Here is a 16,442-nt window from a genome sequence, read left to right on the forward strand (position 1 = left end):
GCAATCTTGGCAGTAAAAGGGTACAAACAGAAACAAACAGCATCTGGATATTATAAAGGCAAAAGGACCAAGGAAATAAATACATCTTTTAACATGCAAACATACCACAGCCTGCTGTGGACAGCTCATCACTTCCATTGGGACAGTCTCTCTCACCATCACAAAGCCAGTGCCGAGGAACACAGGCATGGGAGCCCAAGCAGCTGAAGGTGTCTGCTGCACAGGTCACTGAGCCTGGAAAAACATGGTGTGGGAGTCTTAAACACAGACTCATGGAATATCCTAGGCTGGAATGTCCTAACCGAGGTTTTTATGGTGATGGGTAATGACTAAATACAGGGGTTTACTTTAAAGTAAAATTCAGAGATGATTTTGTTCTGCACATTATGACAAACATACTGACTAAGACAGCAACATTTTGACAACCTCCTATTTCTTCCATTCTTTCCATTTATTCAGTCTCTTAATAATCTGCAAGGAAATTTAATTTCCCACACTTTATGAAAACTATCGAGCAGAGTAACTTTTCAAACCAGTTTTGGTCTGTGTGTCTGACTGCATGTTTGGACTGACTGAACAAAGGAACTAACCTTGTAAACCACATAATCCTTGAATCACCAGACTATTCCAGGAGGCTAAATGCTTTCAAATTTTTCATGAGTCAGTCCCACATAGAAGAGTACAATGTGGACCAAGCACAAAAGTAGTGGGAGTAAAAAATATCTGACAGTTCTAATTCAAATAACTCTACATATTTTTTCCTTGACTTTTTTTTTTAATGGGCTATTCTCCTGATAATATTATATCCTAGGATTAATTTTACTGTGTTTGGAAGTAAATTTTTGCACAATCACTTAATGTATTCTCTCAGATAAGCTAAATATGTTTCATTAAAAAATCTGAAAAGGAACAAATATTTAAAAGTTAAATCTTAAAATACAGCGTAGCTGACAATGGAACCAATGTATAAATATTATTAAATTGTGACAGTATGATGATACAATGTGATTTTCTTTTGAGAAGAATTCACTAACACTTTTCCAGTCCATCGAGCCCCAGAATGAAAACAAAATTTTCAAATCCTTATGCACCTTGAAGGCTTTGGGAATTTGAGAGGAATATTATGCAATAATGCTTACGACTGCATATAGAAAAATTTAAAGGGAATAGGAGAAAGAGCTGGAGGAAAAAATACACACATTTTTAGTCTTTAAGCACCTACCACTGAAATGTGAAACTCAAACAGGGGTTTTACCTCAAGGGTGGGAATTGGAGAAAAGTTTTATTGTCCTTTTGCCCACACTGGTCTGCTATTCATATCTTTACTGACAGAGCACACACAGATCATACAGTCCCCATAAAAAGGACTCTCTCAGCTAATTGGAGGGGGCTGAGGGAGGAGATCATCTCATACTCTATCCTTAAAGCAAACACTCTCTGGAGATGCTGTTCTTGTCCTCTTTCCACCATCTTCTTGAAACACATCATCTCTTTCATTATGCATGACCTGACACAATGCAGAACTAAAATTATCTACTTACCACAAATAGCATCACTCTCATCTAAACCATCTCCACAGTCATCCTCACCATCACAAATCCACTGCTTAGAGATGCATTTGTTTGCAGAGCAAGCAAATTGATTCCATGAGCAGGACGAATCTAGGAATGACACAACATCACTGCATTCCCTGCATTTTCTAGCACAGTTTAGGAATTTTCACACTGCTCCTTTCTGTCCCCCTAGTTTCCCAGGTATTAAAACACTCAAACACAGTACAATCCTAATCTTGCTATTCAGCGTGTTACCAGTTTGTCTCAGAGTTTCCATCACCAAAACATTTATAAAAATAAATAAACACTGAAACATTCCAAACACATTCTAATATTTTCAAACATTTTGCTAGTGGCATGATGGTAAATACTTTAAAAGCTAAGTCTAGTTTGTGCATTTAACATAAATACTAGGACTACAGTGAACTGCTTTATTTGGGTAGTAGGGCAGAGAGGGCGCTGCTCAAATTTTTCGACACAGACTTCATCCTGCTATTTCAGTATCTATCTCCATCTTTAAGAGATTTCATGTTATTTTCTCTCACAAGAAAACTGCTGTGTGTTTGCATTCTGTTGTCTCATTTACACTTTTCTATACATTTAAAATAACAACATTTTTCTGCCTTTAGAATCAGACTGCACAACTCTTATAAATCAATGCTGTTCTTGTGACATTTTCTGAAAAATTTGGATCTTGCACATTTCCCAGACTTCTTTAAGAATTTTTTTTTTTTAACTGATGAGAAAAAATTTTAATGCTAACAATGAAAAGGATTTTAGGTAATGCAATCAGAATTTACAATAAAAAAATAAGTAACGCAATCTGAATTTACAAGTAGACTATTGTAACAAGTACCTCAAAATGGGTAAGAGTGATCAGTAGAGAAAGCAGAATTGACTTAATCCCCTTCTCTCTCACCCACAAAAAATCAGCTAATACATTTTACAATATGTATGTGTAATAAAACCTGGAAACGTAAACAGCGAGTTACACTTGATAAATGTGATCAACACAAAACTTTCTGATTGTCACAGTGCACAGTAGATCCTAATTTTGAAGTTATAAAATGTATATATATACAATGTAAACTGCAAACCAAATATGGAAGCATGTTAATGGGAACTGGGTCATGAGGAGAATAAAGTATAATGTTTGGTCATGTCAAGAAGTAAAGTAAAAAGTAAAAAAAATAATAAAAAAAAATTTGGGTTTTATTTAAATAGGGAATAGGAAAATTTCATACTGCTTTTTGCTGTTCTGCTACAATTTCATTACAGAAATACTCTGTTAAGTTAATCCATACAAATTGAAGATAAAAGATCAGCTCTTACTGTCAGTGAAACCAACCTGCATTGCTCCTCAATTAGGCAGAATTTAAGAATCTGAAAAATCTGAGATACAACAGACCCTTAACCCAGTTCACAGTTCATGCTTTATTTTATTCACATTACTTTTATTATTTTAAACAATTATACCTGTATGGCCCCTGATGCAAAGGCATGTCCACTTTTATGTTTGGCTGTTTTCTGTTGGGGTCTAGATACTGATTCAAACTGATTATATCTAAAACTGTTCCAAAAGGAGAACTTGTCCAAAACAGAAAAGAAGGAAATTTTTTGAAGTAAAACTCCTTCAAAACTAGGAGTTTTGAAGAATTAGTGGAATTGTTAAATATTAAATAGAAAAATCTGTATATAAACATATCCTTAAGAAAAAGAAATTAAAAGGCTTTCATTCTGGTATGAGATGGAATTTAAGGTATCGACAACATAAAGTATTAGAGTTGAAACTAAAAATATATAGATATTCTTATATAGGTCTATAATCAATGTCTGAGATAAAAACGCACACTTGTTTGTTTTCAAAGTGCATTAATGATTACAGAAACACAAGAAAGATAAAATGCTCACCACAGTGCAATTCATCTACTCCGTCCTCACAGTCTTTCTGCCCATCACAAAGCCAGGTGGTCAGAATACATCTTCCACTAGGACAACCAAAATAATTTTCTTCACATGTGGGTTTGTTTTGAACTGTGATAAAATAAAGAATGTAATGTAAAATGGTCTCTACTTGTATGATTAGGAGCCTAATACATTTCTGCTAAATTTCTGAATACTAATGGACAAAGTGTTTATGTCTAAAAATGAAAAAAATACTCTTTATATAATTTGTGTTCATACAAATTAAAAAAAAATATAGTGACAGCTAAGTAGTTTAGGGAGCTGAAATACTTCATTTTTTTTCTAGAGAAGAATCAGAGCACAGCTTCAAACTAAATCAAAAGGCCTATAGAGGCAAGTAGTTCAGTTTACAGGTTTTGAGGTCAGACAGGTCAACATTGTTTCATGTTTTACACCAGCTGACAGAATTACCTTTCTGATCTAGCTACCATAATTTACAAGATAACCTAATGGGGGTAGTATTTTTATCACTGGGTAAGCTACAAATCTGATTCATGTGCTGACTAACAGGAGCTATACCAGTGACATTGGAGTCAGAGATTTAGACTTTGTCAGAAATTCCAAAGTTGTTGTCTTTGTTGTTCGTAGAGTGTGGAGGTAATTTAAAATTTTATTTTTACGAATGCTTAGAAAACAGATGTGAGGAAAGGAAACATGCTATATATTTATTTCCGTTATTTAAGCACAAATATTAGTCTAACAACAGGTTATTTTTAAAATCTTAGGCAAGGTCCTGGGAAAACCCAGGAGATAGAGTTCCGAGCACTGGAGACCACTGAAACTCTGCCGTGGTTTATATTATTCCCTCAGTGTACTGAGGCAATCAACACTGGGTTGGTTTTCAGCCTCCTTTCTTTTAAAAAGAAAGATAAAGTTATCATATTTATGGCTTCTACAGCTCTATGAGTAGCAAGAAAAGAACAAAGAAAGAAGTGGGACGTCTATGATGGTTTGGTAGATATTAAAGATTGTCTAAGTATAGCTACTCCTAAATGAGTATTTTTGCTGTAATTTTCTGTAAGAACAATGACACTGAACAAAACTGCTAATGGGAGTTATAATATTCATAACAGAAACAACACTCAAAAATTTAATGTGCCAAAGTCAGTCAAAGTTTTGAATGAAATGTCAAGGGAAATCACATGTAGGTTGAATGTGAATGGTGTTGCTCCCAAGTAAAGGGAGGAATGATGCAGGCAATCAGTCACACATTAAAATGATGGAACATTCTGGCACACGTTTGAAAGACAGAAAAAAAGTGATACAAATAAATGGAGGATGGAATAAAATGCACATTAGTGTACTTATGCAACATTAGTTTACTGGAGCTGCAGCACACTGCCCTCAAAATCCTCTTTGGTATGGAAAAAAAGCTTTCTTTTTGTGGAAATACAGTAAATATAAGCTATTCTGAGCTCAATGAAGTGTTATATACATTAATTCTATGGAACTAAGAGAATGTAGAGAATATGAAGATTAGAATGGAAACTATAATTTTAATATGAATCTCTTTTATAGAAAGGAGGAATGTTTTTAACATCAGGTTGACTGACAGTAGTGCTAAAGTTCTAGATTTCTCTGGATCCTGGTAACATTTTCATCATTAAATTTGGCACAACATATGGGAATTCTAATAGAAACTTCAGGTGGCACAGTGTGATTATCACACAGAAAACTAGAATATTAAATGGAAATAATCAGATTATGTTCATTACTAGGCAAAAACTGGAGAGTATTTACCAACATAAAATTAAAAGTTGTATTTCTACAAATTAATAAAATTTATTATTTAGTAAATATTATTAATAAATACTAATTCTTGGAAGAAAGAGAGTTACAGGTCACAGGAGGACAATTATACTGTAGCATAAGCCAATTATGAAAACCAATAGAAACAAAAAATTACATTGTATTTGCACTGATACAAGGTAAAAGTAAGATTTCATTTGCTATACAGGATACCGGTCTAGTATAACCAAGAGAGATGCAGGTTGAGATGACCAAAATATTCTTATGTTGAAAGCAGGAATTTTAAAATATCCTGGCTTATTTGCCATGGCAAGTAAAGAGTAAGGATATTACTGAAGGACTACAAGATCAGGTGTAAAGTGGAATACAGGTAGATTAGAGATTAAAAGACTGAATGTGGCTCTGGAAGACAAAAGTAACAGGAATACTATAAGCAAAAAGCACTATCAATTTTTTGGTTTTATATATATATATATATATATATATATATGTATAAGCTTGAGGTACAGGAGAGGAGATACAGGTTTGATGTTCCCAGAGTTTCTTTATTAATGCACTCTATTCAATTTGATGAGAATTTCCTAGGATGGGCCTAATCCTACAAACAGGATACAATAAATCTCTATTGATTAAAGTATTCTCATTCTAAATATAGTTTATCACTTCTTTATTTATAGGTATGTTTAGACTTTGGACTTAATATTTTCAAACTCAAATGAGGGGTTCTGGATAAAAACAGAGCAAACACATAAATGCCATCCTTCATTAGGTAAGAATTTAATATTGTGAATAATTCATTGGATAACATTAAATAAACAGCAATAAACCCAGTCCTGTGTCTGGGACTCAAGTGTGTCATGATCCCTCTTTACTGGCTGAGGACCAGAACAATCACAAAAGCAACAACCATGGATTCTACCCTGGCAGCCTATCCCAGGGACCTCAACCAAATAAAAGGGAAAGTAAAAAATAGCCAGGAAGAAAAGAAATGCCACTCACTAAAGCAGTAGCTAATAAAAGTTCCTGAGTAATTATGCTGATGCTAGATGAGCATGACATTTTAATGACTCATGTTTTACTTAAATAAAAAATGATAAATGACAGACCTAACCTGGAGGAAATAGAAAGCTAGACATTGCAGTTTTCTTCAGAAAACTGTAGTATTAATTTGTAATAATTTGCATAATTTGATGAAGCACAAAATAAAGGTGAATAAACTGCATTCAGTATTATATTATTCTCCATATTAAATAAATCAGTATTGACTGAATAAACATTTTGCGACACAATTAGAAACACTGCCCCCCCCCCAAAAAAATAAGATTAAAAAAATAAAATTAATGTTCTTTTTTTTTTTTGCAGTTACCTGGGCATTTTAGTTCATCTGTATAATCTCCACAGTCATTAGATCCATCACATATCCACTCTGGCAGTATACAAAGGGAAGTTGAATTACAGCTAATAAATCCTGAAGATTTTATTCCAAGTTTATAGAAGTAAGCACAGTTTGTATTATCTGGAAAGAGACATCAAATTAGTGCATCACACCTATCACAGACTGAGAGCCTTATAGTTTAATTTTCGGGTTTATCTTGAGCTTGCACAGACCATGCAGGTGTTGGTCTCCCAACCAGTAATGACTATGAATTAACTGCCACATAACAAGGAATAATCATGGAGCAGATGCTCCAGCGAAGCACAAACACAAACTTACTGCAGTTCTTTTCATCTGAAGCATCTGCACAATCAATGATCTGGTTGCACTGCGCTGATTTTCCAATGCAAGTCCCATCTGCACAACGGAATTCTGTCGAAGCACACGTTGAATCTATAACACATGGTCATAAAAGATGTAAATTTGTGTACTAAGCAGACTCTTAAGATGCACATCATATGTATTATGTTTAAACATTTTCTACCTCTTAGAATGAGGCAGTCAGAACATGCTGTACCTTCCATAGCTAAAAATTCAGCAGACATATGCTTTTGAGTTTATAGGACCTCGTAAGTTTCTAATTTTTCAATTTATGTTTTAGCCTAAAAGTATCTCTGTATAATTCAACTCAATTTGAGATAATCACCGCGTAAGGAAGGAAGAAGCATTTTCAGGACCATCTGTGAATCTCTCAGGTTTCTTTTTTGTAACACCAGGTTCATTTTTTCCCCTGTATGCTTTTCTCCCTACTCATATTTAACTAAACGATTAAAAACCATTCAGTGTTTTCAAAAAAATGCTAGTTACTACAGCTATATAGCTTTTTACCTATATAGTGTGGGATAATATCCCCTCCAGTCTTCCTGAATTGTAACTAAGGATTTGTGTTGTCTGTTAGCTAGTCTTTATTCACTGGTTGGTACACAAACATAAATATTCATGTTTTAAGACACTAAGCAAAAAAAAAAAATTCTGATATAAAAGAGAGAACAATTCTAGTAAGCTTTGCAAAGGACACAGATGTTGCCATGCATCTGACAAGCAAAGAAACAGAACACTTGCTACTTCAAAGAAAAAGCAGACTCAGAGAAGAAAACACCCATCTTTCAACCCTTCTGTCTGTAGTAAAGATACTCTCATTTATTATATTATAGAAGTAGCACCTGTATTCTATATTTTATATATCTATAATAAAAAATGTTATATATAATATATATTCATATTTATATTTTATTTTATAGCATAGTCCTAGAGGACTGTAGGTGTAAACCAAAATCAGTCTTTATATCAATCCCAAAATATGATTAAATTACACATATTTTCTAGCAACTTCTATTTACATGCTGAATATTTATAAAGCAATATTCCAAAATCACCTTGGAAATAACTGCCATTTACCTTTACAGTCAAATTCATCAGAGTTGTCACCACAGTCATTTACACCATCACACACTTTATTACTTGAAATGCAGCGACGATTAGAACATGGTTTGAAACCCTTCCGACAGCCTCTATTTTCTGGAAAGTTAAGCACATATTTTCATTTAGACACTTTGTGTCTAATACAAACAGGTTTACATGAAAACCAAACAAACATTCCAGAAAAAAAAAAATCAACTGATAAAGCATTTGAAGCTACAGGAAAAACTTCAGAAACTATTCGTTTGTTGTCCAGCAGAAAAACTTGGACTGATAAACAAATAAAGAATAATGAATGAAAGCATGATAAGAAAGAATGAATGACCCAAAAAAAATTAAAAAGGAAAGCCTAATTTCCTCCTTTTCACTATCTTGTGGTATAAAAAAAAACACGTGCCTGAAATGCATTTGTTTTGACACAGTTTTTTGTGATAATGTTTGCATGTGGCATCAGTAATTCCATCAGGTAGAATGAGCTACACACCAAATTTGCCCTGAACCAAATTAGGAATAAATGGAGAGTAAAATAACAACAAATATTAGCAGTGAAGTTTCTGGATTTCTGAACCCAAATACTTCCAGCATTCTGCTCAAGAACCCTATTGAAGAATGTACAAACTTTACACATATTGATATGTTTGAAAATTCAGGGCTGATTTACTAAAGCCCTAATCATTGCAGAAGTCATGCCACAATAATAAATAATGTTCGCTTCATTAGTTAATCAACAATAATGATTCCAATATCCCGTACTTTATCAGATTCAGAAAGCAATGACCTAGTTCATGACAGAACCCCAGTTCTTCCTTCTCTTTTTCCAAGATGTAGCAAAATAAGTCAAGAGGTACACTGTCACACCACAAACTAACATAATGTCCTTCATAAAATTATGTTGTAAATCCATGGACAGACAAATTGTTGGATGTTAGAATCATGGAATGTGTTGGGTGGGAAGGGACCTTAAAGGTCATCTTGTTTCACTCCCCTGCCTTGGGCAGGGACACCTTCCACTACACCAGGTTGCTCCAAGCCCTGACCAACCTGGCCTTGAACACTTCCAGGGATGGACCATACATAAATTCTCTGGGCAAAAAATATTTCATTTATAAATCTATTTCTAAATTTTTAATCTTGAATTTATATATTTTTAAGTATTGTAGAATAAAGTATAGAACAGTTTTTTGCAGCTCAGAAAATCTCAAAAAGACTACTGACATATAAGACAGCTTCTCTGGAATGACAAGAAAGAGTGTTTTGAAGATTCCTCAGCAGCTACAACTTTCTTATTTGTTCCCAAATGACTGTTTCTCTAGTCCTTCAACCTACTCTCCTCTCCTAACAAAGAAAAAGAAACTATATGAAAACTTAATCTTTTTTCCATGAACTGTGAACAAAACAAATGACTGAAAATAATACTAGAGACAAAGAGGATTAATCTGTTTAAAAATAGACCTACCTGGTTTTTTTTGGAGGTGGTGTCAGGTTTTGTGGTTTGCCTTTGTTTGTCATTTGTTTTAAATTAATTCTTATCTCTAAGCATTATGCTTACATAAATACAAATAATGCTTACATAAATACAAATAATGCTTACATAAATACAAATATATCAACACATACAATACTTTGAAGCTGTCACTTGTAATTCAAGGGCCTTTTCCCCTGGTAACTAACACTGTTTTGCATATTCCTGATTCTTATTTCCTCATCTGATGTCTTATCTTTTTCAGATTCAAATAACTAAACCTTCTAAGTTATCTACATGTAGATGTTCTGATGAAACACCACTGTTAGCTTTACATGACATGATCAAAGCAGTTACACAGAAGTCTGAATGCTAAAGAGACACAAATTGAAGATGAAAGAAGAAAAAAAAAATCAGTTAATTTTTTCAAGGGGAAAAAAAAAGGAAAAAAAGAAACTGTTCTGTTTATTATTAAAATGGCTGAGGTGAACTGCAGGAATTAAATGAGACATTTTCATAAAACTACAGAGGTGACTGGTGTAAACACAAACAGTGGGTTTGAAATGACATGAAATTGTTCATATGGGAAACAAGAGATTCCAAGTCTGTGATATGGACACACAGAACTGAAAAAGGTCAAGAGTTACAGGCACACAAGTAACAAGGAGGTTTAATTTCATGTGCAGGACACGTGAATTCACTAACATGACTCAGTGCTGAAGGAAAATTATTTGAACAGTAGTGTTTTAGACACTACAGCAGGCAAACTCAGTTGGCCACAAAAAACCCTGGAAATTATTCAGTTAGTGGTTATTAGGGGAAAAAAATACATGTAAGGATAGAAGCCTTTGGGGAAAATATGGAAGTTGACATCCATGCATCTCAATTGTTGCAGGATGTAGATGGGCTGTTGTGAAGAATAACAACATTATAAACTTAAATAGAAAACTGTGAGGAAAGATATCTATTACACAGCCATTTCTGTTTAGGAATTTTCTATTCACAATCAGAAAAAATCTTATTAACTATTAAAAACTAAATCAAAATCGCTAAATTAAATCTGAGAGTACTCAATTTTTCATCTTTAAAAAAGCAGCTAGCTGTGCTTTTCCTTATTTTTCTTTACAGATAGAAATATCAGAACATCTGAGATGCTTTTTATTAAAGACAAGTCAGTTAATACATGAAGTTTGCAAGGAAAAACATTTTCAAATATTAAGTAATTCTATCCATATAATGTCAGGGCTTTCTTAATGTGAGTTGGCATTTTCTCAGCAAGCAGCTGGTATGAGTAAGTAGAAAAAAGTCACAGAAGAAAGAATCTAAGTACATATAACCAAAATAACAATGTGAAGGTGAAAGACCTAGAAATACTCACCACAGTAGAAAAGTTTCTCATCGGACTTGTCCTTACACTGAGCAATGCCATCACAAGTCAGCTGATAATCAATGCATTCACCATTTCCACATTCAAACTCTGAATAGATGTTGCAAGTAGAATTTTTAGCTGAAAATAAAACACATTAACACATAATTTTTTAAAAGCTTTCACAATTAGTGAGAATGAGAAAAATGTTGGCTGCATTTGAAGTATGTGTTATGTGGTTTCTGAAAACCTCAGTGCAAAATATAAATAAATAAACAAATAAACCTACTGTGGCATCAGAACTTAAAAGCTTCTACAGAAGGAATCCAGAAAGAAAAATAGAGAGTCAAATATCCAAGAAGGAACAGGCAGTGAAGTGACTTCAAGGCACAACTTCTGATAAGAACAACTTCGGAACTACTGTGCTCAGAGACCCTCTACTCACACACACCTCTCCACAACTCCCAGTTTGCATGCAACCATTTCTTAACAGATGTTTTAAAATCATTCCTTCAACACAGCCCATCCAAAAGGAAGAATTAAACATTTACCATTGCCAAGTAGTTAATCTGAACTCTCAACTCTGTCTCGTGGCACTGTAATACACAGCTACCAGCATCAGTGCACTACATCAAATGGTGAAGATACAGCCAATTACGAAAACCTCCTGTATCTACTTTACCTATTCCTTTTTATTCATAAAAAACTCCCAGTGATATACATTTAAAAGCTATCACAAAGTTGACACAGAACAATTTGTTCATGAACTTCGTGATAGGTCATACATCTGCTTCATGTGCACGGTTCTAAACAAAATATCCAAATTGAGAGAAACAAGAAGTATCCAGAATAGACCCAGAAGAATAATTATGTTTCCTTCTTGTAGTCACTATAATTACTTCAGCACAAACTCAGGAAGAACCAGTGTCTGATATATTAAAAAGTCAAGCCAATATAAATTAAAATAATTTCTTGATTTGATTCAAACATGAAGAAAAATATAAAAGAAGTGCTGAAAATACAGATTTTGGACAAGGTGAGATATGATCTTAAATATAATTTATACAGTCGTCTACATCTTAATCAAATTCATCACAGTAATTACTTTTCTCTCTTTTCCTCCCATGTTTTAGAATAGTAAGAACTTAGATCTAAGAAATTATAGTTCATCTAGTTCAGCACCTTAAACTGCAGTTTTTATGAAAATATGAAAAAAAAAAAAGTATGTATGGCATAATCTGCAATCAATTAAAGTCTAACTGGACACCCTTGCAGAGATTGCTTCAAACTCCATCTTGCAGAAACAAAGCATTTTAATGTCTTTCAAAGTGTTGCTTTGATGAGAAGTGAGTAGTCAGGGTAGTCATTACCCATATAAGCATCCAATCCCTCTTTGAATTTTACTGAAGCTTTGTCTCAAGAATCTTGACTGGCAGTAAACTATATAGATTAATTGCACTATGGAAGGACAGGTAATTTCTTCTATCAGCTGGAATTGTTAACTTTCAATTTTATTGAGTATCCATTTCAACTGTGTTACGAAGAAAGCAACTTTTCATCTGACAGCTAAACTGTAGTCTGTTTTATTTCCATCCTTCCTGGGCTACTCAACCCCAATGTTTAATGTCTAAGTCTTTCTTCTACTTTTTGTTTTTTCTTTTACTAATAGCTCAGAGGAACATTTCCTGCAAACATTCCAAAAAAACTAATTTAGAAGACAGAATCTTGCATCATGGTCTAGATGAAGATTTAAACATGGCTTTACCTAAGAGCAATTTTTAGAGTTGCAATGCTTTTGGAAAATATAAATGCAATATAATAATTTTATAACACATCATCCAATGTATGAATTTATCTGCTGAACCTCTTTCACGCCCATTGCTGACCACAGCCTTGACCTTAAATAAGTGAGAAAAAGGGCCTCAATTAAGGTTCAGCTTCAATAATTCATCTGATATAGTCCTAGAGAGATCCAACAGATGCACACAGACACTTCTATCTCAGCAGTAATCATGACAGAGATGCAAAAATCCTAACTATGAATAAGAAAGCAGTATCTCACCAGTATCTCACTACCATAATAAGGATTTAAGGGGAATATTAATGCTTTTTAACCCTCAAAAAGCCTTATCAGACAAAATAGTTTAAAAAGCCAGATACGTGCTGAATTGCCAGACCAATTTTTACAGTTTATAAAAGAAATAAAATTAATGGCTTGAGCCAACTGTCTTATGATAGGCAACTGCATCACAGCATAGAAAAGCATCGTGTCAGCCAGTATTACTTACTCACACATCTGTTATCATCTATCAGAATTCTGTCCCCTCTACACGAGCAGTTCACTCGCCCGTCAGGTGTCAGAAGGCACAAATCATGACAACCTCCATTCATTTGTGCACAAGGAGATAACTCACCTGAAAAAAACAAATGATAAAAGAGGAATTCTGTTTTATTAAATTTGCTTCAACGGCCAATGTCTTTGAGAGAGCAAAGATCACCATATCTCAGATTCACGGGCAATTGATTCAGGTTTTATCAGTCAGATGAAAATGTCAGCATGCCTCAGATGCTGGCACACTAAAGATAAACAAACACAGTTACCTTGAAAATAATAATTTAAAAAACCTAAAACATTCAAACCTGCCAAAATCTGACAGGAAAATATTTAACTGCACCCACTGAGCATAACATCCACAGTAGAAAATGGTCATTCAATAATATTTATTTGCTTGGAAAGAGGTTACATCCCATCCTAAGTTAACAGCTACTACAACAAGAATTTCTGAAACACCATGAAATGTTTTAACTCCGTTAAAACTAAATAAAATATCTGAAATGAATGATTCTGGAATTCAGAAAACAGGGTATCTTGCTTTGCAACTTACAACTGTTGGTGTCATTGGCAACAGCAATAATACCCATTGGCTGATGTGGGATATCAGAACGAAGAACTTTTGTGTCTCCTCCTGTGTATTTACTGGAACGCAGGATAGCTCTCCTCACCCCATCTGACCAGAAGATGTATTCATCATACACAGCCAGGCTGAGAAACGTGCCTGGTCCAGACTTCACAATTACCTAAAATACAGAAGTACAGAAGAGAAACACGAGAAGAATTGTTGTCACTGAATAAGTTTTTAAAGTGCAAACTGGGACTCACATCACTTGATAGTTTTAGACAAAACACTTAATACTTCTATACTTACAGAACCTGGAAAAATGGGATAACAGCACTTAAAGTGTGTTAGAAGGATGCTGCAAGCAGAAAACCAGGCATCTGTTCCTTAATTAAAAAAATCACAGTTTATCTAAAGGTGCCTGTAAAGATACCTACTCAACACACTACCTGCTTAATAGTTTGAAGAGAAAAGAGAACAAGAGGTTCTTTCAACATGGCTGAAAGTCTAAAAATTGGGAGTTTTTATGAATCAAAGTGAGAAGCATGTTTCAGATCTGAAGAGTAGTCACTGTATGATCACATCAGAAACTTGAACCCAAGACAATAAATGTTTTGTGTTTTCCACTTAAAAAAAAAATATAAAAATCTCACCATGGAATTAATCAGTTTAAAACCTTGACAGAAAACATGAATTGTACTTCACTGTATAGTAACATTTGAAAGAAAACTGTAGAAATGCAATGAATTTGATCTCAGTCTAAATCACAACTCTTATAAAATATTTTCATATATTTTCTTTCTTTTCATGTATCAGAATTAAAAATTTCACATGTACAATTTCTGTTCTGAAGAATATTACACATTTTTAATCAGTTTTCTAGTTGAAAATTTAATTTTGGCTGAAAAGAGTTATTTAGAAGGGGGGTTAATACTTCTCCATTAGCTAATGGAGATAAATAATACTCTTAAAATTTTTATCAAATTGTATTCTTCCAGGTTTCTCTGGGAAAAAATAGTAACTCATGTACATTCATAAAGTAGCATCAGTTCTGACCCAGGTTAGCAAAAAAAAAAAAAAAAAAAAAATTCCCATGTCTATGTATGACTTAACATAGCGAAACTGGGATAAAACCAGAAAAATAACATCTTTTAACAACACAGTAGAAATCACTCTTTTTTAAGCATAAATTCTCAACCCAGATCTCTACTTAGATCACCGCGGTTTTCCATCTGCTTTGTGTCCTTTATCCTCCTTCCAAAGGGCTTTATAAAAACAATGAGATTTCATGGAAATCTCCATGAGCCAGCACACTGTGATGAATCTGAGCTATTCCTGCTGACTGCACACCTGCCCAGGGGGCTGGTGCTCTGCTCACTGCTCAGCCTACTTGAAAGTGGGTGCTATTTTAAAAATGCTGTAATGAGGCAGAAGTAACAATGGTCAATCCCATACTCAATAATTAAATAAGTAATTGCAAGGGGAGGAAGTCTTACTCTTCAGATAAAAAAAATACACCTAATAAACAGGACCAGGACCAAAATTTAATTCTGTGAAATAAAAGCCTCCATTTTTGCTGCTACAGCTATGCCCTGGAGATTAAGAAGGTGCCCTAACTCTGCAGAATTCAATACCAAGGAATGCTCCAGGGACATTTTGTTCACACCTATGCCAAGTTCGCTGCCCAGAGCATTACAACAATTTGCCAACATAGATATTTCTAGTCCAGTGCACAGGAGCATTCCTGGTCATGCTTGAACTCACTTATACAGACAGAATATCAAAATTACTTATATTAATCAGATAATTATAACAAATTCTACATTACTATGCACATCATATATTTCTGCATATTTTAAAGAACGTTTGACTAGAAAACCCTTTTTTCCAGGAAAGATTTTTCTTACTGATAAATATCCCAAGACGATAACTTTTCTCTAACCAACCTTTTTCCAAAATTAAAAGCATTAAAAGATAAATGGGAATGTATTAATGGCAAAAGATTTCTTCTGTAATTGTGCACATTTACTGTAAGACACTTTTCATAATACACTCTTAAAATCCTATGCTATTCATATTCAGACATTCCATGAAAAAAAAAATAAAAATCATGTGTTTCTGAAAGATCTGTATGAAACCCGGCCAGGAAGAGTTTGCAACCCCATATTTTTTCTCCACGAAAATGTGAAACTTTCCCAGTTGGAAGAATTTTGTTGTCACAATCACTGCTAAAGAAGGCACTACCCTGTTCAGCTTTCTATGCTCAGCAGCACTGTCATAATTTTTCTCAGATCGTAATAACAACACAATGTAAATTCATTACAGACTGATCACTGCTGTTCAACCTTGGGAGAGCTGAGATCCAAATGAAGTGTCACAAAAACAAACATCCAAAACATTTGTTCACTAGTGCTCATAGCATTTCCTCTCCTCCATTATGACACATCTCTATCCAAGGACACTGGTTTTATTCCAGCATCCAAAATAAGGAGTTCATATTTCTATGAGGTCTTGGCCAAAACTTTACAGCCCTTTTAAAATCCTTAACTTTCTAGTTTATAGAATAACACTGAAAATTGTAACAATTTTTATTTTT

The 16,442-nt window shown here is 34.0% G+C and overlaps 1 protein-coding gene across 10 annotated transcripts in view; it reads right to left on the minus strand.

The window, feature by feature from the left end:
- The window catches only part of LRP1B (LDL receptor related protein 1B), a 672,101-nt gene that overhangs the window by 116,369 nt on the left and 539,290 nt on the right, over window positions 1-16,442 (minus strand). For all 10 annotated transcript variants that reach the window (XR_004358017.1, XM_032693191.1, XM_032693192.1 and 7 more), the window contains 9 exons: window positions 13,835-14,027; window positions 13,238-13,363; window positions 10,962-11,090; window positions 8,101-8,220; window positions 6,982-7,095; window positions 6,634-6,783; window positions 3,465-3,587; window positions 1,542-1,661; window positions 106-234 (listed from right to left, as the gene is read on the minus strand). Coding sequence is in view for 9 of the 10 variants with exons in the window: in XM_032693191.1 (XP_032549082.1) it covers window positions 106-234; window positions 1,542-1,661; window positions 3,465-3,587; window positions 6,634-6,783; window positions 6,982-7,095; window positions 8,101-8,220; window positions 10,962-11,090; window positions 13,238-13,363; window positions 13,835-14,027 (1,204 nt within the window). In the remaining variant the exon portion in view is untranslated. The remainder of the gene's footprint in view (window positions 1-105; window positions 235-1,541; window positions 1,662-3,464; window positions 3,588-6,633; window positions 6,784-6,981; window positions 7,096-8,100; window positions 8,221-10,961; window positions 11,091-13,237; window positions 13,364-13,834; window positions 14,028-16,442) is intronic.

The sequence above is a fragment of the Chiroxiphia lanceolata genome, chromosome 7 (genome assembly GCF_009829145.1).
Source record: "Chiroxiphia lanceolata isolate bChiLan1 chromosome 7, bChiLan1.pri, whole genome shotgun sequence".
Lineage (NCBI taxonomy): Eukaryota > Metazoa > Chordata > Aves > Passeriformes > Pipridae > Chiroxiphia > Chiroxiphia lanceolata.